This window comes from Oreochromis niloticus, linkage group LG3 (genome assembly GCF_001858045.2).
Source record: "Oreochromis niloticus isolate F11D_XX linkage group LG3, O_niloticus_UMD_NMBU, whole genome shotgun sequence".
In the NCBI taxonomy this organism is placed as follows: domain Eukaryota; kingdom Metazoa; phylum Chordata; class Actinopteri; order Cichliformes; family Cichlidae; genus Oreochromis; species Oreochromis niloticus.
In genome coordinates this window covers 46,879,855-46,904,906 of record NC_031967.2, presented here as the reverse complement: position 1 = coordinate 46,904,906, position 25,052 = coordinate 46,879,855, and the positions used below count along the sequence as shown (strand labels likewise).

Genomic DNA, 25,052 nt, shown 5'->3' with positions numbered 1-25,052 from the left:
ACTCATATTATCACGAGAGGTTATTCAGTCATTGTTTTTGATATGAACACTTATAGTATCAGCATTTTCATTCGTTTGGTTGTGACATTAAATCTCATGTTGTAAAGATTCAACATTGTAATAAGCATTATGTTGTTCATTTAGACTATTTAGGTTTATCCTTTTTCATGCAAAGTTTAAATCTCAGCTGAAATTATTCTCAATTAAACACAGTTTCTGTCATTGTCAGTGTCCGAGCGATCTTACTACAAAATCAGACAGTGACGATCTGCAATGTTAGATCCCTGCATCTTTGGCCCTAATGAAGTCTGACTTTGGGGCAGGGCCAAATGACTCTGTTCTCCCACAGTGTTGGTTGGTTCGCTAATATCATTGTGTTTCTGTAGTTGTTGTTGTATCTGACAGATTGCCTGTTCATTCTTTTGACATCTCAGTAATCCTCTCTCAGTCTCATGAAAGAGAACATCAACATGCAGGATTACATTTGGAAATATTTGAGACAATCCTGTCCCACTTGTTGAGTAGTTTGTCTTTCGGGTATGGTGCATCACAACCAGGATGATGTCTTTATTACCTGCACACAGCAGAAAAAACACTAAATAAATAAAATCAAATACAAAGCCATTGCATTGTTACTGTTTTGAATGGATAGAGGGCTGAAACCATAAGAAAAGATGTTTCCATGATTATCTGCAAAACTGAACTAAAATATTAATAAGCATATTGATAGTGAGTAAAGTAAAAGAGAAATTATGGAAAACTGAACACACTTCATATTACTGTGACCAAGCTTTATAGTACCTGGTGCTTTAGACATGGCTGCCTTCACATCTGACCTAACACGAGAGTTGATTGGGCAGAAAACAATGACAGTGTTGCATTCCTGTAGGTCTGTGCTCTCCACCAGTAGCTGTTGAGACAAGTTTACTTGGTACAGCACATCTTTGTCGGCCCCGAAGGTCTCAGCTGTACAGTAAGTGTAGATATTTACTGCATCTGCACACATTTTGAAAAGAGGAAAAACTTAACAAAAAAGCTTTAGGTCTTTTTTTTAAAAGTTTGATTGGATGCTCACTCTGACACATGACTAAATGGCAAATTTTGTCTTCTTGATAAGAAACAAGGTTGTATTTACCATGTAATGAAGTAATGCATACTATGGTATGCAGTGTGGTGTGATTTGTAAAAAGAAAAAGAGTGGCATTGGTAAGAGGTTGAAACTTCCAATGGAAAAAACTCTGGAAGCACTGTTAATCCACCAATTATTTTGTTTTACTGTCAGTGTCATGTAGAGGAGTCTTTCCCATGGCAAGTTTTTCTCATTAAAGAAATGACACGATACAGCAGCAAGCAAAAATGTTTGTGCTAGGGTCTTCTTTTGGGTTGGAATTTTCTCCAGGACCCAGGTCAGACTGGCTACTTTTACTTTTTAAATTTGTATCTTTTACTATTATGCACAACATTGTCTGTTGAGTCTGCTCTTCCACAGGCCCCGCTAGTTTAGAGACTTATTCCTCATGAAGAACAAAAACAAGACAGAACATCTTCAACCGGTCTTTTATTCGCTAGCGAAGAAAGTCTGATCGGAACCAGGCTGTGGAGCTTAACGCTCCTCACCTGTCTCCAGCCCAACTAGAGCAGCCTCGTAGCCTTTTATTCCCGTGACAGTTACAGTTTACACAACACAAGCACCTCCCACCGTAAAAGCCCCCTTGGTTACAAAAGACAAGGCACACTGTGTGTGTGTGTGTGTGTGTGTGTGTGTGTGTGTGTGTGTGTGTGTGTGTGTGTGTGTGTGTGTGACCTCCTGCTCACCAAAGGTCATAAAAGCAGGAAGCTAACAACACAAGAATCAGGTCTTTCAGATAGGATGTACCTACAATAAAACCTCCCCCAGCACCAGAGTGGCTGGAGAGGTGGTCTGAGACAAAGGAATGTCTTTGATCCTACAGCTTGAACCAAGACTTACAAATTTAAGAAACACAATGACAACATTCAACAATTTGACTCCAACATTGTCTCACTCACAGCATGACTGTTATGTAGTTTCTTTTCCCTCTTCTTCTGTTTTATTTGCAGTTGGTAACCCATTTAATTAGAGCAGGTAGTTGTACTGCCCTCTAGTGAAAGAGAATGGGATTATTCTGCCCGTTACGCTGGTTGCTTAGAGTACTAATCAGGTGGAACCATTAATCTTCCATGGCACTCCTGATAATTTCTAAAAGCACACCTATGTGCCGTGACACAGTGGTTAGGAAACACTGATGGACAGTTTCATCTAAACAAGTTCAGAGGCTAAATGTATAAACATAACATTTATGAGGATATTTCCATATCTTTATCAAAAAAACAAATGAAATAAAAGTGAAGGCTTTCTGTGTCAGAAACTCATTAACAAATTCTTACAGTGTGAAAGTTACACGAACAAACCATCTGATTAAAATACGACATTATGACAATATGACAGAGAAGAAAGCTTTTCATAATTTTATTTAGAAATGGCAATACATTTCAAGAATTAAAAATACCAACTAATAAGTTGGTACATACCCTTCCTGCAGTTGTCTGGAAGTTTGCACGGCCTCTGAAAGAAATTGTAGACAAATTGAATTTTGTTTCTTTACTTACATTTTTTCAGACAGGAACATTTTTTTAAAAAGTGTGTGATCCTATTGTTGATTTGCTGCTGTGACTTACTTAACAGAATGACAGTTTATTGTTGTTGTTTTTAATGAAGTAAATTTAAAAGCTAAATGGTATTTCAGATTATCAAGTGGACTTCCATGAACATGGTCCCATATCAGTTTGGTTTGGAATTAATCATTTGAAATGGAGACTACTGATGAACATCTAACCAGAACTATACCTATACTCATACAGCTAAGGTCATATAGTTGGGTACATTTTTTTCTTGGCCCTGAAACCATTTGTCAGACAATTGTTTAATAATTTTTAGCCTCTGATCATAGAGTATTACATATATAACCAAAATTTCAAGGACGTAATATGATCCATCGTAATTCCCAGGTTACTGCCTGTGAGCTGAGAACAGTTTAGGTCAAGAGCCATTTGGTGATGATTGTCTGTGTGTTTGATAAAATTCTGAACAATACATTGGACGAACATTTCTTGTGAAACATCGATGGATGAACAAACACTTTGCTTGAAATATGAATCCTCTGTAGCAGGTTACCAAGACTATGTGAAGTACACTCAGAAGATATACTAGATGACGTGAATGCAGCACTAATGACAATACCTACCGGCACCATTACCAGAACTAACAACCTGATCTATACCATGGCAGCAGTCATCATGAAGCAGTAGGAGAAGGAGACTAGACCCCCCATGCTAAGCAAGCCTACCGCAGACATGAGCGAGACAGATAAATATGAAGGCATGCCGGCTCGGACGTCGGCCGGATCAACAAGGTCCGCGTCAGGTGTTGAGGAACCAGGGCACCCTGACGAGAAGTGGGCTACTGGAACAAGAAGGCATCGGTGGGCAAGAGATGAAAACAGGGCGTTGTTGGAATGCTACTACACAAGTAACCCTGGCGGAAGGGGTTACATGAATAGGATGAGGGACCTATGGATTCTTCGATACCCAACATCCACAATGACGGCGAAACAACTAGTAGCTCAGTGTTCCAACATTCGAAAGAAAGGACTGCTCTCACAGCTAGAGATTGACGAGGTACAACATAAATGCAACGGCAAGGAGGAGTCAGGACGCCAGGTCAGGGGAGAGATATCATCACCCCCACCCGAGTTTGGGTACATAACCCCAAGTGCGATAGGAGAAGGATCGTTGAGTGTGAGAGGAACTGACCTGAAAGATAGGATCATGGCCAAGCTTGAAACCTGGATCCCCCGTAGCCGGTTACCAAGATTATGTGAAGTACCCTCAGAAGGTCTGCTAGATGATGCTAGATCCCACGACTCCTGGTACCATTGCGTGCTCTGGATCCTGTGGATTCCTGGTTGGTTCCCGTTGTCGGCTCTATCGGGAGCAGCCCTGTTAAATCATTCCCTCTTCGGCATCTGCGTTGGAGGGGAATCGACCGATCAAACCTTCGATCGGTGGATCTGGTTGTCACTACCCCGGAGGTCTCCGAACCAGCTCCCCTCAGGTTGGGCTTAATAAATGCCAGATCGGTGGCGAATAAGACCTTCATCCTGAAGGATTTCTTTTCTTCCCATGCATTGGATTTCCTCTGTTTGACTGAAACCTGGACTTCACCCGGTGAGTTAAGCGTTTTTTCTGAACTGCTGCCCGCCGGCTGTGCTTATTTTAGCGCTCCGAGAGTTTCTGGTCGTGGCGGGGGGTTAGCTGTTGTTTTTAAATCACACTTTGAGTTTAAGCAACTATCCTCATGGACACGCCACACCAGTTTTGAACTTTGCCTGTGTGAACTGGGCCACTCGCCTTCATTGCTGTGTGCAATAGTTTATCGGCCTCCTAAATATAAAAAGGAGTTTTTATCTGAGTTTTCGGAGTTTCTCGCTGACTGTGCATCCCGGTATGACCAGGTCCTGCTACTCGGTGATTTTAATATACACGTATGTTGCCCAGGGAAGCCCCTGGCTAAGGAATTCATGGACCTGGTGAACTCTTTTAATCTTGTTCAATCTGTTAAATGTGCCACTCAAGAACGTGGTCACACATTGGATTTGGTGTTGTCATATGGGTTATCTGTCTGTAACTTACATGTGGAGGATGCTGTATTCTCTGATCATATGCCCATTTTATTTGACGTTGTTCCTCTTAGTCCTGTTGTTAAACGGGCTGCACCGACGCGATGCTATCGTGCCTTCGGCTCAGATACTGCTGAAGATTTTTCAACACTATTTGAACAACTTATGTCCAGTCCCTCTGAGTCGTCCTCCGTAGATGGATTACTCTCTCATCTGGACTCTGTTTGTAAATCTGCCCTTGATGTTGTTGCACCTCTAAGACTCAGGCAGTGTAAACCCAAGGCCAGCCCTTGGCTAACCGATTTTACTCGAGCCATTAGAAGAGAATGTAGGAGATGTGAAAGACGATGGAAAAAGGACAGGCTGTACGTCTCTTTGGAAGCTCTTAAGACGAGCTGGAAAGCTTACCAGAGGGCAGTAAAGACCGCCAAAAACTCCTATTTTTCACAACTTATTGCTGCTAATTCACATAACCCTCGTGTTCTGTATAATACCATTAATTCTGTACTGAATGCAGAGGATCATGTTCTTTTGCAATCTTCTGAGGTTATGTGTAATAGGTTTCTCAATTTCTTTGTGGATAAGGTTGCTAGTTTGAGACCCTCCACTGTAGCTTCTGTTGACCCGGCTGTGCATGTTCCCTGTTTAAATTTGCTTATTGCTTTCCAACCAGTTGTTCTACCTGAACTAGAGAAGCTTGTGTTAACTGCTAAACCGTGTGGTTCTCCGAATGATGTCGTTCATCCCCGTTTTCTGAAAGAGGTGTTTCCTACTGTTGGACCACATATTCTGAACATAATCAATACCAGCCTCTTGTCAGGTCAAGTACCAAGTGAGTTTAAGCATGCAGTTATTCATCCCTTACTTAAGAAACCAGGCTCAGATATTTCAGTAATGTCAAATTTTAGACCCATCTCTAAACTTCCTTTTCTGAGTAAGATCTTGGAAAAGGTTGTTCACACTCAGCTGATGGATTATCTAAACAACTTTCAAATCTTTGAAGTTTTCCAGTCCGGCTTTAGGCCGCTTCATAGCACAGAGACAGCTCTCATAAAGGTTATGAATGATATTCTGGTAGCGACAGACTGTGGTAAACACGTAGTGCTTATACTACTAGATATGACTGCTGCATTTGATACAGTGGATCACAACCTGCTGATCTCTCGATTACAGCATTGTGTGGGCATTTCTGGCTTGGCACTCCTGTGGATAAAATCATATCTCTCAAACAGGAGCTTCTGTGTTAAGTTGGGCTCATCATCGTCTTCTGTGGCCCCTCTGTCATGGGGTGTACCACAGGGATCTATTCTTGGGCCATTACTGTTTTCATTGTATCTCCTGCCACTGGGTGCGATCTTTCGTAAACACAATGTTTCATTTCATCTATATGCTGATGATTGCCAGCTCTATTTTCCTTTCAGTCATTCTGATAGCTCCTCAATTAGACTCCTGCTTGATTGCCTTAGTGATGTTAAGTCATGGATGGCTCAAAACTTTTTAAATTTTAATGAACGTAAAACGGAAGTAATTGTGTTTGGCCCGAATCGTTCCTCTGATATCCCTGATGTTGACCTTGCTGCTCTGACCCCTCACCTGAAGAGCTCGATTACCAATCTTGGGTTAAAAATCGATTCTGCTCTTACCTTTGATGGCCACGTGAATGGGGTGGTGAAATCGTCATTCTATCACCTCAGGCGTCTGTCGAAGGTTAAACCTTTCCTTTCAAGGCGTGACTTGGAGACTGTCATCCACGCTTTTATAACCTCACGCTTGGATCATTGTAACTCCCTTTTAATTGGGGTTGGACTGGGCACTCTGACACGCCTGCAATTAGTACAGAATGCTGCGGCACGGTTTTTATCTGGTAAAAGGAAATTTGAGCACATTACTCCAGTTCTGGCCTCCCTGCACTGGCTTCCAATTGAATTTAGGATTCATTTTAAAGTTCTTTTATTGGTTTTTAAATCTTTAAATGGTCTGGCACCTGCATATATGTCTGATTTGCTGAAGCCCTATGTCCCCACTCGTTCGCTCCGGTCAGCTGAGCAGCTGTTGCTCTCAGTCCCCAAATCACGGCTGAAACTGAGAGGCGACCGAGCGTTCTCTATTGTGGCTCCTAAGCTTTGGAATAACCTTCCTCTTCACATTAGGCGATCGACATCAGTGCTGGTTTTTAAATCCAGATTGAAAACGCATTTTTATTCACTGGCTTTTGACTCAGTGGTTGACTGACTTGTATTTACTTATATTTTATTGTTTTTGCTATGTTTATAATGTTTATTATTTTTATCGTATTTATTATTCTTATGGAATCTATTATGTTTCTATTGTTCAGCACTTTGGTCAGCCTTGTGTGTTTTTAAAGTGCTATATAAATAAACGATGATGATGATGATGATGATGATGATGTCAATGCAGCACTACGGATGATACCTACAACCACGATTACCGACACTAACAAGCTGATCTACACTACGGCATTGATCAGCAGTGAAGCTCCTGTCAGGCATCATATCGGCTAAGATGAACAGGCACATGGGTCAATACATGAGCGGGGCACAGAAAGGAATCGGCAAGAATACCAGAGGCGCAAAACACCAGCTACTGGTAGACAGAACAGTCAGCCGAGACTGTAAGACCAGACTGACCAACCTGTGCACAGCCTGGATTGATTACAAGAAGGCCTATGACTCAATGCCCCACAGCTGGATACTGGAATGCCTAGAATTGTACAAGATCAACAGGACCCTAAGAGCCTTCATCAGGAACTCAATGGGGAGGTGGCGTAAAACACTAGAGGCCAACTCCAAGCCCATAGCACAAGTCACCATCAAGTGCGGGATCTACCAAGGAGATGCTCTGTCCCCACTGCTGTTCTGCATAGGCCTGAACCCCCTCAGTGAGATCATTAACAAGACTGGCTACGGATACCAACTACGAAACGGAGCGGTTGTCAGCCACCTCCTGTACATGGATGACATCAAGCTGTATGCCAAGAGTGAACGAGACATCGATTCACTGATCCACACTACCAGGCTATACAGCAATGACATCGGGATGTCATTCGGGCTGGAGAAGTGCAGTCGGATGGTAACAAAGAGAGGGAAGGTAGTCAGAACTGAGGGGATTGAACTACCAGAAGGCAACATTGCAGACATAGAGGACAGTTACAAGTACCTGGGGATCCCGCAGGCAAATGGGAACCATGAAGAGGCCGCTAGGAAAGCTGCAACCACCAAGTACCTGCAGAGGGCCAGGCAAGTCCTGAGGAGTCAGCTGAATGGTAAGAACAAGATCCGGGCCATCAACACCTACGCCCTGCCCGTGATCAGGTACCCTGCTGGGGTAATAGGCTGGCCAAAGGAGGAGATAGAAGCCACTGACATAAAGACAAGAAAGCTCCTTACCATGCATGGAGGGTTTCACCCCAAGTCCAGCACCCTGAGGCTGTACGCTAAGCGGAAGGAAGGGGGCCGGGGACTGGTGAGTGTCAGCACCACAGTCCAGGATGAGACAAGAAACATCCATGAATACATCACGAAGATGGCCCCAACTGACAGTGTGCTCAGTGAATACCTCAGGCAGCAGAAACCCAAGAAAGAGGAGGAAGGCGAGGAACCATCATGGAAGGACAGGCCCCTGCACGGTATGTACCACCGGCAGATAGAGGAGGTGGCTGATATCCAGAAATCCTACCAGTGGCTGGACAAAGCTGGACTGAAAGACAGCACAGAGGCACTAATCATGACAGCACAAGAACAAGCTCTGAGTACAAGATCCATAGAGGCTGGGGTCTATCACACCAGGCAAGACCCCAGGTGCAGGCTGTGTAAAGATGCCCCAGAGAGAATCCAGCACATAACAGCAGGGTGCAAGATGCTAGCAGGCAAGGCATACATGGAACGCCATAACCAAGTGGCCGGCATAGTGTACAGGAACATCTGTGCCGAATATAACCTGGAAGTCCCAAGGTCAAAATGGGAGATGCCCCCAAGGGTGATGGAGAATGACCGAGCTAAGATCCTGTGGGACTTCCAGATACAGACGGACAAAATGGTGGTGGCTAACCAACCGGACATAGTGGTGGTAGACAAACAGAAGAAGACGGCTGTAGTGATCGATGTAGCGGTTCCGAATGACAGCAATATCAGGAAGAAGGAACACGAGAAGCTGGAGAAATACCAAGGGCTCAGAGAAGAGCTCGAGAGGATGTGGAGGGTGAAGGCGACGGTGGTCCCCGTGGTAATCGGAGCACTAGGTGCAGTGACTCCCAAGCTAGGCGAGTGGCTCCAGCAGATCCCGGGAACAACATCGGAGATCTCTGTCCAGAAGAGCGCAGTCCTGGGAACAGCTAAGATACTGCGCAGGACCCTCAAGCTCCCAGGCCTCTGGTAGAGGACCCGAGCTTGAAGGATAAACCGCCCGCAGGGGCGAGATGGGTGTTTTTGTTTTTTTATATATATATATATATGAGATATTAGATTGAGACTTGGTTTCAGGTACTTAGCATGTCTTTCTCTTGTAAAAAGCGTTGTACAGACTAATAATGATAATAAATATTTGAATTTCTGTTTATCTTTGTCAGTTTTCTTTTTGTGTTTAAAGATAGCTGAGACCTTTTTTGACACCTTGCCTTTTATTTTCATGTGTAAATGCATTATTATAATCATAGATAGTCCTCATTTTAGATGAGGTCACATAAAATACTTAACAACTGTACCATGAATTGGAATAAGTAGCAATTATTTATAAAATTTCTATTAATAAACTATATTTGTGCACATGTTAGTCATTTTGTGTTTATATGTGTTAATCATTTAACACATATAAACACACAATTGTGAATAATGCCATGAAGAGGCCAGCTCTGTTCTAGGATGCCCTCTGGACCCAGTGGAGGTGGTGAGTGACAGGAGAATGGTGGCTAAGCTGTCATCCCTGTTGGACAACATCTCCCAACCCATGCAGGAGACTCTGACAGCACTGAGCAGCTCCTTCAGTGGCTGCAGCACCCACGGAGTGGAACGGAGAGATTTCACAGGTCTTTCCTCCACACTGCTGTCAGACTCCACAACAAAGACTCAAACTGATCAAACACACACATCCACACATGTGCAATAGTAATAACACTAAGTGCATTACTCTTTTCTGTCATCGTTGTATTATACTCAATTGTATATAGCATTTGTATTCTTTTTTATTCTATTTTATTCGATTATATATTTTATTTTATTTTTTTTAAATTTTTTTATTCTATTTTATCCTATTCTATTGTGTACAGTATCTTATTGATATCTTATTCCAGTGTTTTTCTCTAATTTTTCTATGCAACTTTGCACTGTCCACTGCTGTAGCAAAACAAATTTCACACACGTGGGAAAAATAAAGGTTATCTTATCTTAAGCATTAGAAGCTTCTAAATAACTGGTTTCTACTTTGTGATGAATCCATAAATCCGAAAGCAAAGTATGAAAACACTGTTGTTAAAATTTTATGGACTCAATAATAGAGAACAAAATATTTAAAACTGTGAAATTACAAAAATGACAAGCTATGTATTTTCTAACAACTTTATAATTTTTGTTAGCTCATCGTAATTCTAACAAAGTGTCATGCCAAAATCATTATCCACAAACCTTGTATTTCCATGGCCAAAGTACATTTCTCTCCTTAAAGTTCAAGAAAAAGTCTTTTTCTTAGCTCCATCATGATAGCTCCTGTTATAAAGTGAGTTCTGCTGTGTGTATGCTCTAGGTTAGTTGTGATGTGAGGGACCAAGGAGGTTCACTAACCTGTACTTGTGGTGTTGGAGCAGTTGAAGGTGAAGAGGGTGACTGATCTGGGGAAAAAAATATTTAACAAGTTGAAGAGTGTTGTTTAAAATGCTCATAGTAGTAGTATATAGTATTTGACTTTTATATCATTATTCACACAAAGTAAACAAAAGAGGAGTAAGGTGACATTTTCATGGGCTTTCTACTTAAACAACTCCCATGCTATGATTGTGTGTGTAGTTCAGGGGTGCCAAGTCCTTGAGAGCTACTTTCCTGCTGCTTTTAAATGCATCCTTGTCCCGACACACTGGAATCAAATGGATGGCTTGTTACCGGGCCTTTGCCAAACATGATGCCATGCTGAAGATGTAATCAGACCATTTGATTCAGCTGTGTTGGAGTAGTGATGCATCCAAATCTGCAGGACAGTAGCTCTCAAGGACTGGACTTGGGCACCCCTGGTGTTGTGCATACAAACATAATGTGTGAAACATTTGAGAGTGAGGGATTTAAGTGCTTAAGATTTTACTCTGCATAGCGGGCATCACATCAGCACTTTAATAATGTATCAGCACTATAATGAAAATGAGGTATTATGAGTATAAATGTTATATGAATTTTATCAATGCCTTTAACAACAACATGAATTCAATGCAGTGACTAAGTTGGATAGCAAGCTACACTGTAGCCACAGCTGCCCTGGGGCGCACTGACAGAGGCGAGGCAGCAGGCATAACGTCAGCACTTTAATAATGACTCAGCACTATAATAAAAATGAGGTATTATTGAGGTATCATTATTATAAGAATTATATCAATGAACATGAACAAGAAGACTGTGGTGACTAAGTTGGATATCTGCATTAAACAATTTGTCACTTACTTTTAGATTTTTCCATGATCAAATCTGAAGATCTGAAAGAAAGAAAGATATAAAAATAAGAAGCAAAAGGTAACAGATGTGCATGTCCACTATGTTAGGTCTATGCTAACATACTCTACAAGGAGGTAGACTTTGGACAGATCATCAGTCTATTACAGGGTAAAGTCAGCATTGCAGCAGTGTTTAAGAAATTAAAATGCCAAAAAATATAAAACATTATCAGTCTGGCTTCCTACCTTGTGCTGCTGCAGTGACAAAAAAGTAGTGAAACTATTTAAAGAAAGCACTCGGTCTTTTATATAGTAGCCTCCCCACTTTCACTTTGTTTGTTTTGGTTTTTTTTTCAGGATAAAGCATGTGGTTTAAAAGAAATCAACCTCCTGTGTCTTGGAAATTTCCCCCCAATTACTCTGAGCTTTATGTTTAAGCAACTGACAAATGTTTGCAGAAAAACAATCAGTGAGCAGTCTGCTGGTTTCAGAGATAAAACAATATAAAAATATGTGAACAGGCATTTTCATTTGCTGTGTTCATCAGTAATGATTAATTATAGCCTGCAAATATTTAAAAAGAATCTGAGTTTCACATTTTGAAAGATAAATACATATGTCCATTTGATCTTTTCTAATAATTGCAAAGTCATGTAAGGGAAAAGTCAGATGAGGTTTGGATAAAAAAGTGTCAGGAAAGCAAAGCATCAGTTAAATTGCTTCCCAGAAATGTTTTTTTACAACAGTCATGGTTTATCATAAGGAAAGTAAAAGTGAATGAAATCCATCTATATAAGAGCAACTGTGTTTCCTTTAACAGCTTCACTTGATCTTTGCCTCTGCAGCTGCATCACAATACAGGTAAGATGTCTTTACCATGTTTGTTAGCAGGTTGAAAAAGAGCCTTAGTGATTCATACACTTCAATTTTATTCTGTTTTATTATGTGTGGAAAGTTCAGTCTGTAACAGAGTTGTATTTTTCCCTCCTTCCCTTCATTAATTTAAAGTAGAAGACAATATTTGTGCAAAGCAGGGGCGATTTTAGCCCATTTTTTGGGGTGCTGAAGCACCCCAAAAATGAATCAAAGCACCCCCAAAGATTTCTTACTTTTTTTGGACAATATTTGCTGTCTGTGTGACACACTGCTAAAAATATAAAAACCATACAGTACTTGGTTGAGACATAACATTTTAACAACAAAAGTATAGATAATCCCCCCCCTCTCCCAAAATGGTTTGTTCCAGCTTGGCTCTCCGCTGCTGTGGCTGCGTTGCTGCCAGAGCCATGGTAGCGGAGCGGAGGTTTAAGTGCCTGGCTTAAAACAGGACATATTAGCTGCATTTAACCTTCAGTTACTCTTTATATAGTTAGGTAGGAGTCATAACATGTTTCTTTTTAGCTGAAAAACATGACACCCAGGTAACCTGCAGTGTTGAAAAAATGTTTTCCGACGATGTTTGCTACCCTACAATCCGTCCTGCTCTGTAGTAAATTCTGCGGCATTTGACCGTCCTGTTGCTCCCATTGAAATGTATATAGCCAATTTAAAATCTAAAACTTAAAATTGTCCGTAGCCTGCTGTTGTTACCACTGTCCTGTTTGAAATGGATACTAACTAGCTAACTGACTGGATGCCCATTAACCTTATAACTCCTGTTGTGTGTGTGTGTGTGTGTTTGTGTACAGAGAGACAGCCAGGTTGATAAGGGATATAAGGAAGTTCTTTCAAAAAAAGAAGCCACATTCAGGTAAAAGTGTAAAATCAAATGATCTGTCAATCAAAAATAATGTTGGATCAGTGTTTCAATATTTATATCTTTTATTAGATGTTCATGTGGTTTGGTTATTTGCCTTTTTGTTGAAAGTAGACTGAGAGAGGACTTTTTGTTAGTGATCTTAATAGTATTTTTTCATATTAAGGTAATTTTTCATCTAATTGAATACAATCTATTTGTGTATGATTGTCAGTCCAAAGAGGGAGAGAGGAAAGAGGGGAACGTGAGGAGAAAGGTCAGGAAGAACCAGGTAAGAAAACAGACAGGGAACAGTGACAGGCACAACAGAAACTGTTAAACTGACAAAGAGAAAAAACCTGATTTTACTTATACAGTCTGGAAGTTGTGCTCTCCCTATATAAAAGCTGCGATACAGAATCTGCAAAACAAACTGGGTTGAAACATTTTTGACCGTCTTTAACAACATTCCAACATAACATTATAATTGATTGGGGAGATTAAAATTAATGATATATTTTTATGTGGTTCAGCCACAACTCTACTAAAACCTCAGCCAGTGATATGTAGGCCAACTTTTGGACCGTCCAGTCGTCTGTATGACTGCCGCAGTACAGTATCAGAAAGTGCCAAACGTGCCCTGGTGGAGTGAGGAGCTGTAAAGAGAAGCAGAGTGCTCTGTTTATATTCTAAAAGTGTTTTAAGCTTGTTTCAAAGATTCTGTACAGCAGCTTTAAATGTTTTCCAAAAGCACACATACACTTATCAGTGTTTCTCCACCTTTTTACAGTGTGTGCCACCTGATAAAAATGTCAAACTCTCCCAAGTACCACTATGAAAGCATGAAACTCATAAATCTTACAACACAAAATTTGTATTATTAAATTAGTAAAATTAGTATCTGCAGTAAAGATTTTTATTTGTAATAATTTATTGTTTTGGGAGTGTTTTTTATGTATCTGTATTATATTATACATACACATTAAAAGTGAATCTCTGTCCAAATGCACTCAGTTTACTTCTTACTCACTATGAGCATCATTCATTATTCTCCCCCAGTAATTAAGATTAGGATATGTATTTTTTTTAATTCCAATCCATTCTTCTTTTGCAGCATTTAAATAACCTTTATCAGATTTGATGGTTTTGTTACAGACTTTTCAAAAAAAAGTGTTTTGCTTTTCTTTCTCAAATGTGGGGATTAAATTGTGTTAAAATGTACAAAACGGTAATGTCATGTTTTGAGACGAGGACCCAGGCACAGAGAGACTTGATGAATTTAAGAATCATATGATTTAAGAAAGAAATTTGCAGACTTGCACAGAGATGGTAAAATTATGATGACTGATAACGGAGATGAAGACAACAGACGATGAGGACAGGGAGGAACAGGGGTTTAAATGCACCAAGGAGACAGCCAGAGGGAACTTGAGGCAACTGGAGACATTTAAGGATGCAGGGACTGACAGAGACAGGGAAGAAGTCTTATTGTGACGTGTAGAGTTTATCTTGCCTGGGCAGCTCTCTGGGTGCTCAGCACCCCCAAAGCTCTAATCCTAGAATCGCCCCTGGTGCAAAGTCTTTGGTTTTATGTTTAAATTCGGAACTCATTTAGTTTAAGGTTACAATTATTCCATAAACTTTTTCTTTTTGGGGGTGGGGGGTGATCAGTGAAATGTTTTATGTGTTATTGATTAATATCAAATTTATTTTTACTTCTTCAGTTTTCGCCATGGGAGGTAGCTCTTCTTCTCCTAAACGTAAGTAACATATAGTGAAGACATTGTTCTCTTTTTCAGGATAAGGCAAGAGCTGCTTATTAGAAATCAATGCAACTTAAGTCTTATTTGTTTGTTGCAGTTATATTACCACTACAAACAATTCAGAAATATTAATTGAAACTGAAACTGTATATTTTACTTCCTGTATGTTTCATTTAGTAGCACCTCCAGCTCTACCACGTCCTCCTAGTACAGGGGTCTGCAACCTTTAACACCCAAAGAGCCATTTGGACGCGATTTCCACGCAAAAGAAAACACTGGGAGCCGCAAATACTTTTTGACATCTAAAATGAAGATAACACTGTATATATATATATTTTTTACCTTTATGCTTTGTGTGAACAACTAAGGTGTGTTGCTTAAATCCATGAAGTGCTACAGAGAAAATTACATTTTATTCATGTAATTAACGCATTTTGAACTCTTAAAGAAATATAACAAAAGGAAAGACACCCAGCTTAACTAAAATGATCCATGTAGCAAACAAAAACTGTTGTGAGCTACCACCCTTATATCGCCTTTGGGCTTTTGGAGCCTTGACCTGACTTTTAAAAAAATAATTGGAAAAAAGCTCTATACTGCTGAAAAATGAAAAATAGATATTTGCAAAATTCTGCCTAAATATGTACTTTACCTGGTTAATGTGTGTGGCGGGGCGTGGCCTGCATTGCCGCTGCAGGGGAGTCAGACGCACCTGAGAAGCACCCGCAATCACGCCTCGCCGCCTTAACGTCTGTGCCATCTATGCTGTTGTGTTGGTGTGTGTCAGGGTGTGAGCTTTAACACTGGCTGTATGCGTACAGCAACCGTGTGTGAAAAGTGGTCAATACAGAGATGCTGAAAAGCATGTTGATGGAAACATCGTCAGGTCTGCCGTGATATGTTTACAATGGGACTTCTGCTCCTGAACCTCTGCGCACAGCGTCTGCAAATCGGGGCTGTACGAAGTCACTTTCATCTTTACGCAGGACTGTAAGCTGTCGTCTGTGAGGCGTGAGCGGTTTTTGTTTATAACATAGTTCACGGTGGAGAATAGCTTCTGACATAATGTGGATCTGAAGATCCATAATTGGCCTGCCTGGGGCTGAAAGTCTCGATAAATGCACGGCGTTTCGACGGGTATATCGACTTCCTTAAGTGTGGCGCTTATTTTGAGCGATCAAAAACTAATAGAATATAATTTTATATTTATATTTCAATATCACATTAATCTTCCAATTTAGAACTACAAGTTAAAAAATAACTAACATAAATAAAATACACTTCAGCTAATTACTTAAAAAAATAATTTATTTTCCCAAACCACGCGGAGCCGCACTATAAGGACTAAAGGGCCGCATGCGGCTCCGGAGCCGCAGGTTGCCGACCCCTGTCCTAGTAAGTTATTTCATGAATTTAATAACGCAATTTCTGCAAATTATTTGCACATGTTTGTGCACATAGCTGTCTAATATGTTTCATGTTGTTTGTTTTTTAATTTGATCTTGTAGCACCTCCACCTTCTCCTGGTAAGTTTCATTTTAGAACATTGGTTACTGTTATTCACAGATTATTTTGAACAAAACTGTTTTCTCCTGTTTACAAATACAGTTGCATCTATTTCACTTTCTAAAATGCCTTTAATTTCATTTACAGCTTTGAAAACTCCGTGGAGACAAGTATCTTGGGGGTAAATCTACAGTTTCCAGTCTGGTGAACAGGACTGGAAACCAGCTTCTGACTGGATTTTATGCCTCACATGCTACTGCTGAACGCTTCTATGCAGGCTTTGTTAAATGGACAACTTCCAATACGCATGTTTTCCTCAGGATGAATTACTGTGGCTTCTGTAATTGTCTATCTTTTTTAAAATAGCTCCATCATGAGGTCAGTATTTAGTTTGCATTGGAAATCTGATGATTCCTGACGATATGCCATTCAGAAAATGTTATCATGCTATTCTGATAACAGGCATTATCACAGGTCACAGGAAACATGCTAAAACTAGCATTTTGATAATTTAACAGCTGTGTTTAAAAAACAGCAAAAATCTCTGTCACAACTTCACCTACTTCCAAGTGGAGAAGATGAAGAAATCACAATGCAGGAACATTTCGGTGGATGTCCTTCATCAGGGTCATAGTAAAAGACTGTAGAACTGTGCTTAAATAAAATACAGGAAATATAAAAAAATTCAAATTAAGCATTCTTCATAGATAAACCAGCTGACATATAACAGTTTGTTATTGGTTAATTGGTTAAGTAACACCCAAGTAAATATTGCCTTCATTAATGATGAAGGCAGGAGGGAGGAGTCATCTACATTTCTACATTTACATTTTACATTTTATCTACATTTCAGAGACATAAATGAGGACCTTTCCACAAATGTGTTTCCATGTTATGATGTCCTCGTGTTTTTAATCTAACTGCTGCACTGACCTCTTTTTTAATTAAATGCTTTTCTTTAAAAAGTAGCCCCACAGAGGTATCAGGATGATTTCACACTGTTAGTCATGTTAAAACTACATCTACAATATATTAAACTCGTTTTAACCCCATTTGCAGGAACCAGGCAGATCTGCAGTATGTGAAGAATTTTCAGCTTCAAAATGACCAAGTGAGACATGGCAGAGTTTTGCTCTATGGCCCAGTCGGTGCTGGGAAGTCCAGCTTCATCAATTCTGTCAGCAATGTCTTACGGAGAAGAATAACCTGTCCAGCTTTGACCAACGCAACAAACGAGGAGGGAGGAAGTTTCACCAAAAAAGTAATTTCTTTTTATTTACACTGACTCGATGTCTGGAAATGTAACAAGTGAAACTGTAACTTATAGTAAAATATTAGCCTACACACCATTTTAAAGATTTAATAAGTGATTAAAACATTTTGATTATGTTTAAAACAAATCGTATCTCCTCCCAAGTTGTTTGCAAACTTTTTTTTGGTCTTTCAGTATGAAACCCACAACATTAAGAAGGACGCAGGGCAGTTTTACCCATTTGTCTTCAATGACCTGATGGGTTTGGAAGAAGGGAGTGGACGAGGAGTGAGAGTGGAAGACATCAAACTGGCCATGATGGGACATGTGAAGGAGGGTTATAAGGTACAATCATCAAACTATGAACTGTGTTTACTCTTTTAGTAAAACTCTCTAATTTTCTTCAAGCTAGAGAGTTTCAAAGTAAATCATATATTGATGAATTTATTCAAGTTTTTAAAAAATACAGACATGCACAGTCTTTTTCCATTCATGTTATTATTGAGATTCTTGTTATTGTATACAGTGACTGCTTATGATCTTTGTAACATATTGCAGTTCAACCCTGCGTCTCCATTGTCCACGTCTGATTCTGGCTACAACCCTTCACCTTCTCCAGAGGACAGAGTTCATGTTGTGGTTTGTGTCTACTCTGGTAACACGACAGAAATTAACAGCTCAGTGTTACAGAAGATGAAAGCCATCAGAGAGACAGCCAGCGACTTGGGTAAGAGGGGACTGAGTGTGTAACAGACTTACAGTGCATTTAAAGAACATCTTGGATATTTATTCTAACACTTCTAAAAGAAAACAAATGCATGTGCATGAAAAACATGGCTGAAATTCTGCATTAGACTTGGTTGTCGTAAAACTTCTGATAACAAAAAATTTATAACTATACCTGGTTAAATATGGACACAGTCTCTGCTGAAAGACAATCAGAGTGGAACACTAGGATTGTTGTTGTTGTGCAAATTGTATGCATAGTAAAAATTCCTGTCAAGTTAATCATAAAACATCTCATGTTGCCAGGTATTCCCCAGTTAGCTCTTCTTACCAAATTTGATGAGGCCTGTCCTGAAACTGAAAAAGACTTGAAGAATGTGTACAAAAGCAAGCTCGTGAAGAGAAAGGTGAATTTTGGCTGGAAAAATTTAACATTACAACGATACCTGTACTCAGATCTTACAGTAATTTATTTGTTTCTGTAAAAACTCAGATGGGAGATCTGAGCTCAAAACTGGGGATCCCGCTTAACTTCATCCTTCCTGTGAAGAACTACAGTGAAGAAACACAACTGAATGACGACATCGACACTTTGATCCTGAGCGCACTGAGAATGATGATTGACCTGGGAGAAGACTTCATTGACTCTAAATCAGGGGTAGGCAACTCCAGGCCTCGAGTGCCGGTGTCCTGCAGGTTTTAGATGTGTCCTTGATCAAACACAGCTTATTCAAATTGCTAAATTACCTCCTCAACATTTCTTGAAGTTCTCCAGAGGCCTGGTAATGAACTAATCATTTGATTCAGGTGTGTTGACCCAGGGTGATATCTAGAACCTGCAGGATACTGGCCCTCGAGGCCTGGAGTTGCCTACCCCTGCTCTAAATTCTAAAATGACACATTCCTGACAGTTTCAGACATACACACTGATGTAATACACTCGATGAATAATACATAATCCCAGTACAATAAGAGTCACTTTTTCCACACAGGTTGGTGTTAATTACCAGATAAAATAAAAATCAGGAAGTTGTTACTGAACGCTGATATGACTGAGTGTGATTAAACTGAAAGGAAACACAAGTTTCATCTCTCTCTTCTCCTTTTTTAATATCGACTAACATCACAGAAATATATCGAAGAACATTTATAATCAAATAAAATACAGCTGTCATTGTCTTTGCAGATACATTTCACACATGCACTCCAGCCATGAGCTTGTGTAGCCATCACCCAACTCTGCATGTTAGAATGCAAATGTGCACTGAAGATAAATAAATGTCCCATACATTTGCATTAAACCTTGTGTGGCAGCACGAGGTGGAAATAAAGTAAATACGCTTCACAGTTTAAAAAGACAACGCCACCCTGGGAATTTCACCCAGAGAATACTGGAGGTAACACTAATCACCAAGAAGGCAGTTAGGTTTGTTATACTCAGTACAGAGACGAGGTCCAATGATAAAATAAGTTGACAATTTATTAATAATTATTTAAAACAACGTACAAAAGCAGTGTACAAATATGCTTAAAAAAGGTATTCAGAGCTGAGGCTTACCAGTGGAGGGCAGGGATGCCACACACAAACTCAAAAAAAAAAAAAAAAAAAGAAGAAAATACACCAAGACACAAATGCAGCACACTATCACACACTCACCCTACTAAACTAAACTAAACAAGGCAGGTGTGTACACTCAAAGGATCCCACCACCAAGGCACCCTAGTCTCCTGCACGTCGGCGCTCCGCATCTGAATAAAAGAAACAAAGAAAATTTTAATATATTACAACAAAACTAATATACAGCGCTGGGGGATAACCCAACTGCAGGACCACACTGGTGATCTACAGCTAGAAAAAGGGCCTCCCACCAGTGGCGTAACAAAAATCCAAACTACAAATCAAAACAGAAAAACAATATACAATCTAGATAAAACTCTAAAATCTGGAGCAAACGGAATCGCCGTATTGCTCCAACTTGCCGTCTACACGACTATAAGTTAATCTTCCAGTCAGTCAATCAGTATGTACGCCAGCCGACTCGCGTGGCATGCATATGGCCGTTGTCCACGCCGACGTCCACTTTAAAGGCGGGCAGCAGTAGGAAAGAAACCTCGCAGCCGGAACAGACAGTAAAAACAAGGCAAAACAAAGCAGCAGCACTTCGGTTCACGTAGCGTGGCGTAAAAGGCCCACCCTTCCTGCAAAGCATAATAAGTAATTACTATAAAAGAACAATAGAAGGCAGAGATCGTAACAAAAATTGATTACGTACCAAGTAAGCCGCGTCATAAAACTTGAGCAGAATGGCTCAGAGGAGGCTTCTACAGCTACGACCTACAAACAATAGCCGTTTACCACCAAGTAAGGTAATATACACACTACAATGAGTAAACACCTACCAGCTGCGATGGAGGCTTCAGAAGTGTAACCCGCAAATGATCACGGCAACCGCAAAGGGAAGTCAGGTGACCAAAAAGGAGATCACAGGTAAGCGATCCAGGGACACTCAAATGGCCACTATTTATACTAGCGCCCCCTAATGCGCCAGGCTGAAAGTGGGTTGGACCGAGGGATAACATTCATCCTGCCACACTTGTATGGTGTTTAGGTCAGTTGTACCCTTTTTCAGTGTTTACCAAAATAAAAATTATACAATTAATAAATATTTCTGAATAAGTTTTCTTTCATTTTCTGTCAAGAACATACAACGATCAGGCATAACATTATGACCACCTGCCAATGTTCCCTCTAATTTTTCATGTGTCTGAGCGAACGCACAAACTCCCTGAGTGGTTCCTTGGACCACTGTGAGCAACATCAGACGTGTGCACTGTGGTTACGCCAGCATCGAATCCATCCACGTTACATGATTTATTAAAATAATCAAATTACAGCATTTACATTTATGTTCGACTACTTTTAATTAACCGCTTTAGCCCACTTACAATGAAAATGTAAAAAAAAATCTTGTTCATGACCTGTGCAGTATGTTAACACTATTGGAAGTAATAGCATGCCTATTACTACCGTATTAGAAGTATAAATAACTCCAACTCCAATAACTTTAAATTTTGAAAACACAAAATTTGTTTTAAAAAGCTCTGACTTGTATTATGAGTCTGTGGTCTGGGAGAGAGTCCTGTAACTCTCTGTCTGCAAAATACAGTATATAATGACCAATGCTGGGCAATTAATTATATAGTTACTTCTTCAAAAAAGTAACTGAGTTTTGCAAACAACAAAGTTTCTTGCAGTTCTTTACCTAAAAATAGAGCCAAGGCGTTTTTTTAAACAAACATTTCAAACTATTTACAGAACAATCAGCTGTTCTGCATCAAATCTGATGCCACACAAATTATTTGTGCCACTCCAAAAATAATTTCTGTCCACTATGAGATAAAGGAGAACAACAGCCTGATACCTGCAGGCCTGACAACAGGAGATGTATCACTCCTGTAACACCTGTAACATTCAGCAGTCGCCTCATTGTTCTGACACACACAACAAAACTATTGACTACACTACACACTAACTACACAAGATTTGCGCTAAACGTAACAAATCTCTCACATCTCAAAACACCGCTGTCACTCCTAAAACTTCCTCCTTCCTAAACATCTAAATGCCATGTTGCCATATCATTTTTTGATTGGTCGACATGGTACATTTTTCCACCAATAGGAAAGGCTGGGAGGGGTATTTTTTTAACCATAAGCCTATCAACACAATTTAAAAACTGGTATAAAGTCCACACTTTTTTCGTCAGTTGTTCCGTCTGTCCTGCTCACATCTCCAATGGTTGTACACGTTGTCATTAACGTGGCTTCACTCCACATCAGCCACGCCGCTTTGCTAGCTAAAACCCCGGTGTCGGCACATAAGGACGCTGTCATAGCCTGTCAACGAAGTTGATTAGCTGCATATATACGAATGTGGATCGCATCATTGGCTGGACTATGGGATAAGGTGGCATCGTTCTAATACAATATGGGAGCAGCCAGTCACTTACTGACTAACACTGCAAAACAGAATTGTTAACATATTTATTTTAATTTCAATTTTCTTTTTTTTCTTTTTTTGTGCGCAACGCAGATTTTCTGTGCGCAGAGACAGTGCCAGCAGTGCGCAATTGCACATGTGCGCAGCTTGGAGAGAACATTGCCACCTGCCTAATATCTTGTTGGTCCCCCTCTTGCTGTCAAAACATCCCTCACCCATTGACGCATGGATTTCACTGGACTCCTCAAGGTGTGCGTAGATTAGCAATATTTTCAAGCTGCGTTGTGGAGCCTTCATGGTTTAGACTTGTTTTACCAGAACATCCCACTCATGCTTGACTGGACTAAGACCTGAGTAATTTGTCATCAGTCGAAGCTCACTGTTGTGCTCCTAGAACATTTTTACTTTGAGGCAGGGGCATTATCCTGCTGAAAAAGGCTATAGTCATCAGTGAGTTCTGTTTCCATGAAGTGTGTACATGGTCTGCAATAATAATTATGTATGTGTCAAAGTAACCTACACATGTACCACAGGACCTACGTTAAAGCAGCAGAAAATTGCCCATAGCTACAAACTGCCTCTGTCAGCTTTGCCTTCTTTCCATAGTGCATACTGGTGTCAGGTAAGTGACACACGTGCACCTGGTCTCCACCTGATGTAGAAGAAAACATGATTCATCAACACTCTCTTTTTTCATGTCTGGTCAAGGTCAGGTTTTACAACAGGGATATAGCCCTAATCAGAGCTAACAGCTGACCTGATTGGATATTTTGAGGGGCAGTAACAACAACAATAATAATAATAATAATAATAATAATAATAATAATGTGGAATGAACATTCAATTATTATTTTTTTATTTATCAATTAAGTGATGCATTTTTTTACTCATACCTTTCTTGCACTTTACAAACATCCACTTTAAGTTGCTGTGTTGTGCTGTGTTTAGTTGTGTGTGGTACCGATGTGGGTTAATTACCATTTTCGTTGTACTAGTGTACAAGGTATGACTGTGCAATGACAATAAAGAAGTTAAAGTTATGTGAAGAAGTTCAAGTGAAGTTTGATCAAACAGCAGAACACATTAAGGTCCAGGCCCGACACACAGAGAGGCAGATTAAGGAGCAGTTTAAGAAGCTTCACCAGTTTCTAGCAGAGGAAGAGGAGGCCAGGCTGGCTGCACTGAGGGAGGAAGAGGAGCAGAAGGGTGGGATGATGAAGGAGAAGATGGAGGCTCTGAGCAGAGAGATAGCAGCTCTTTCAGACACAGTCAGAGCCACAGAGGAGGAGCTGAGAGCTGAAGACATCTCATTCCTGCACAACTACAAGGCTGCAGTGGAAAGAGTCCAGCGCTGCCCCCTGCTGGATGATCCACAGCTGCCCTCAGGAGCTCTGATAGACCAGTCCAAACACCTGGGCAACCTGACCTTCAACATCTGGAACAACATGAAGGACATGGTCTCCTACACTCCTCTCATCAGGGACTCAAACACTGCTCATCCAAACCTCATCTTGTCTGAAGATCTGACCAGTGTGAGAGGAGGAGGAGAGAGGCAGCAGCTTCCTGATAATCCAGAGAGGTTTGATCGTTCCTGCTTTGTCCTGGGCTCTGAGGGCTTTAACTCAGGGACTCACAGCCTGGATGTTGAGGTTGGAGACAGTACATGGTGGGGACTGGGTGTGTTTGAAGAACCTCTACAGACAAAAGCAATTGTGCTTCTCTCTCAGTACAGAAGAAGCTCCAGAGGATCAGAGTGAATCTGGACTGGAACAGAGGAAAGCTGTCGTTCTCTGATCCTGATACTAACACACACATACACACCTTCACACACACTTTCACTCACAGTATGTTTCCATACATTAACAGTGGTGGTAAAGTGAAGGTGTTGCCATTGAAGGTGTCAGTGGAGCAGATGAGTTGAGGATGATGATATTTCTAATGTTGTTTCCTGTCAGTGAATTGAAGCTGTTAAACTGCAGCTGTCCTCCTGCTGCCTCGTTGTTCCAAAGCTCTTTGTTTCTCTTTTAGTTCTCACTGTTTCTTTCTGTTTCTGCTGTCCACCTTTTCACATGGAAAATCATTTCACTGTTTCTCACTGAATGACTCCCCAAACTAGATTTGAAATTCTATCAAGTTTCTAATCATTACAAGTGATTCATGTTTCTATTTGATATGTGAACTGTTGAGCTTTAGTAAGCTATTATTAAGATCTTATTTTATCATTTATAAAGCATTACTTCACCTTAGTATTCATTTATAAATATTTATTCTTGATAAAGCCCTATATCATTGTATTCTTTCTAAATAAATTATAAAGTCTTTAGATGCAAATTTATATATTTATTGATTAACATATGAGCTCCATGCTAGTGTCTTAATAAATGTTTTATAAATAATTATATCATTTTGCAATTCATTGTTATTTCTGACAGCTAGAAGTTATTAGGTATTTTAAGTGACCTCATCGAAAGTGAAGCATAATTTCGCCTTAAACTGTTTTTATATTAATGAAAATAAAAGTAGCTCATAACTGAAAAAAAATCTCACCTATCTTCACAAGAGAAAATGACACAAAGCACAAACAGATACAAAACATAAAAATATTTGTTGCCAGAGTAAATGTAGGCAGGAGAAGAGTCTAGACCAGGGGTGTCCAACTCCAGGCCTCAAGGGCCGGTGTCCTGCAGGTTTTAGATGTGTCCTTGAGCCAACACAGCTGATTTAAAT

The 25,052-nt window shown here is 40.2% G+C and overlaps 2 protein-coding genes across 2 annotated transcripts in view; one reads left to right on the top strand and one right to left on the bottom strand.

Moving 5' to 3' along the window:
- Positions 1-53: 53 nt before the first annotated feature.
- On the bottom strand, positions 54-11,602 carry LOC112846460 (uncharacterized). The gene is made up of 6 exons (XM_025905983.1): positions 11,590-11,602; positions 11,354-11,385; positions 10,490-10,536; positions 2,551-2,584; positions 802-996; positions 54-574 (listed from the first exon to the last, which is right to left on the bottom strand). Exons 2-6 carry the CDS (start codon positions 11,367-11,369, stop codon positions 246-248), a joined length of 621 nt encoding a protein of 206 aa, XP_025761768.1. The 5' UTR covers positions 11,370-11,385; positions 11,590-11,602; the 3' UTR covers positions 54-245.
- A 3,208-nt stretch (positions 11,603-14,810) lies between these two features.
- The window catches only part of LOC102075779 (interferon-induced protein 44), a 30,828-nt gene continuing 20,586 nt past the window's right edge, over positions 14,811-25,052 (top strand). Inside the window, exons 1-8 of the mRNA XM_019350956.2 lie at positions 14,811-14,838; positions 16,350-16,367; positions 16,495-16,528; positions 17,407-17,608; positions 17,795-17,944; positions 18,158-18,326; positions 18,632-18,732; positions 18,819-18,976. Of these exons, the coding sequence (XP_019206501.1) occupies positions 14,811-14,838; positions 16,350-16,367; positions 16,495-16,528; positions 17,407-17,608; positions 17,795-17,944; positions 18,158-18,326; positions 18,632-18,732; positions 18,819-18,976 (860 nt within the window). The remainder of the gene's footprint in view (positions 14,839-16,349; positions 16,368-16,494; positions 16,529-17,406; positions 17,609-17,794; positions 17,945-18,157; positions 18,327-18,631; positions 18,733-18,818; positions 18,977-25,052) is intronic.

Coding starts and splice junctions, on each gene's coding strand:
- LOC112846460 (XM_025905983.1), bottom strand. Junction 2,585..10,489: donor CTCCAACACCACAAGTACAG/GTTAGTGAACCT, acceptor AATTTCTTTCAG/AGGCCGTGCAAACTTCCAGA. Junction 997..2,550: donor TCCAGACAACTGCAGGAAGG/GTATGTACCAAC, acceptor AAATGTGTGCAG/ATGCAGTAAATATCTACACT.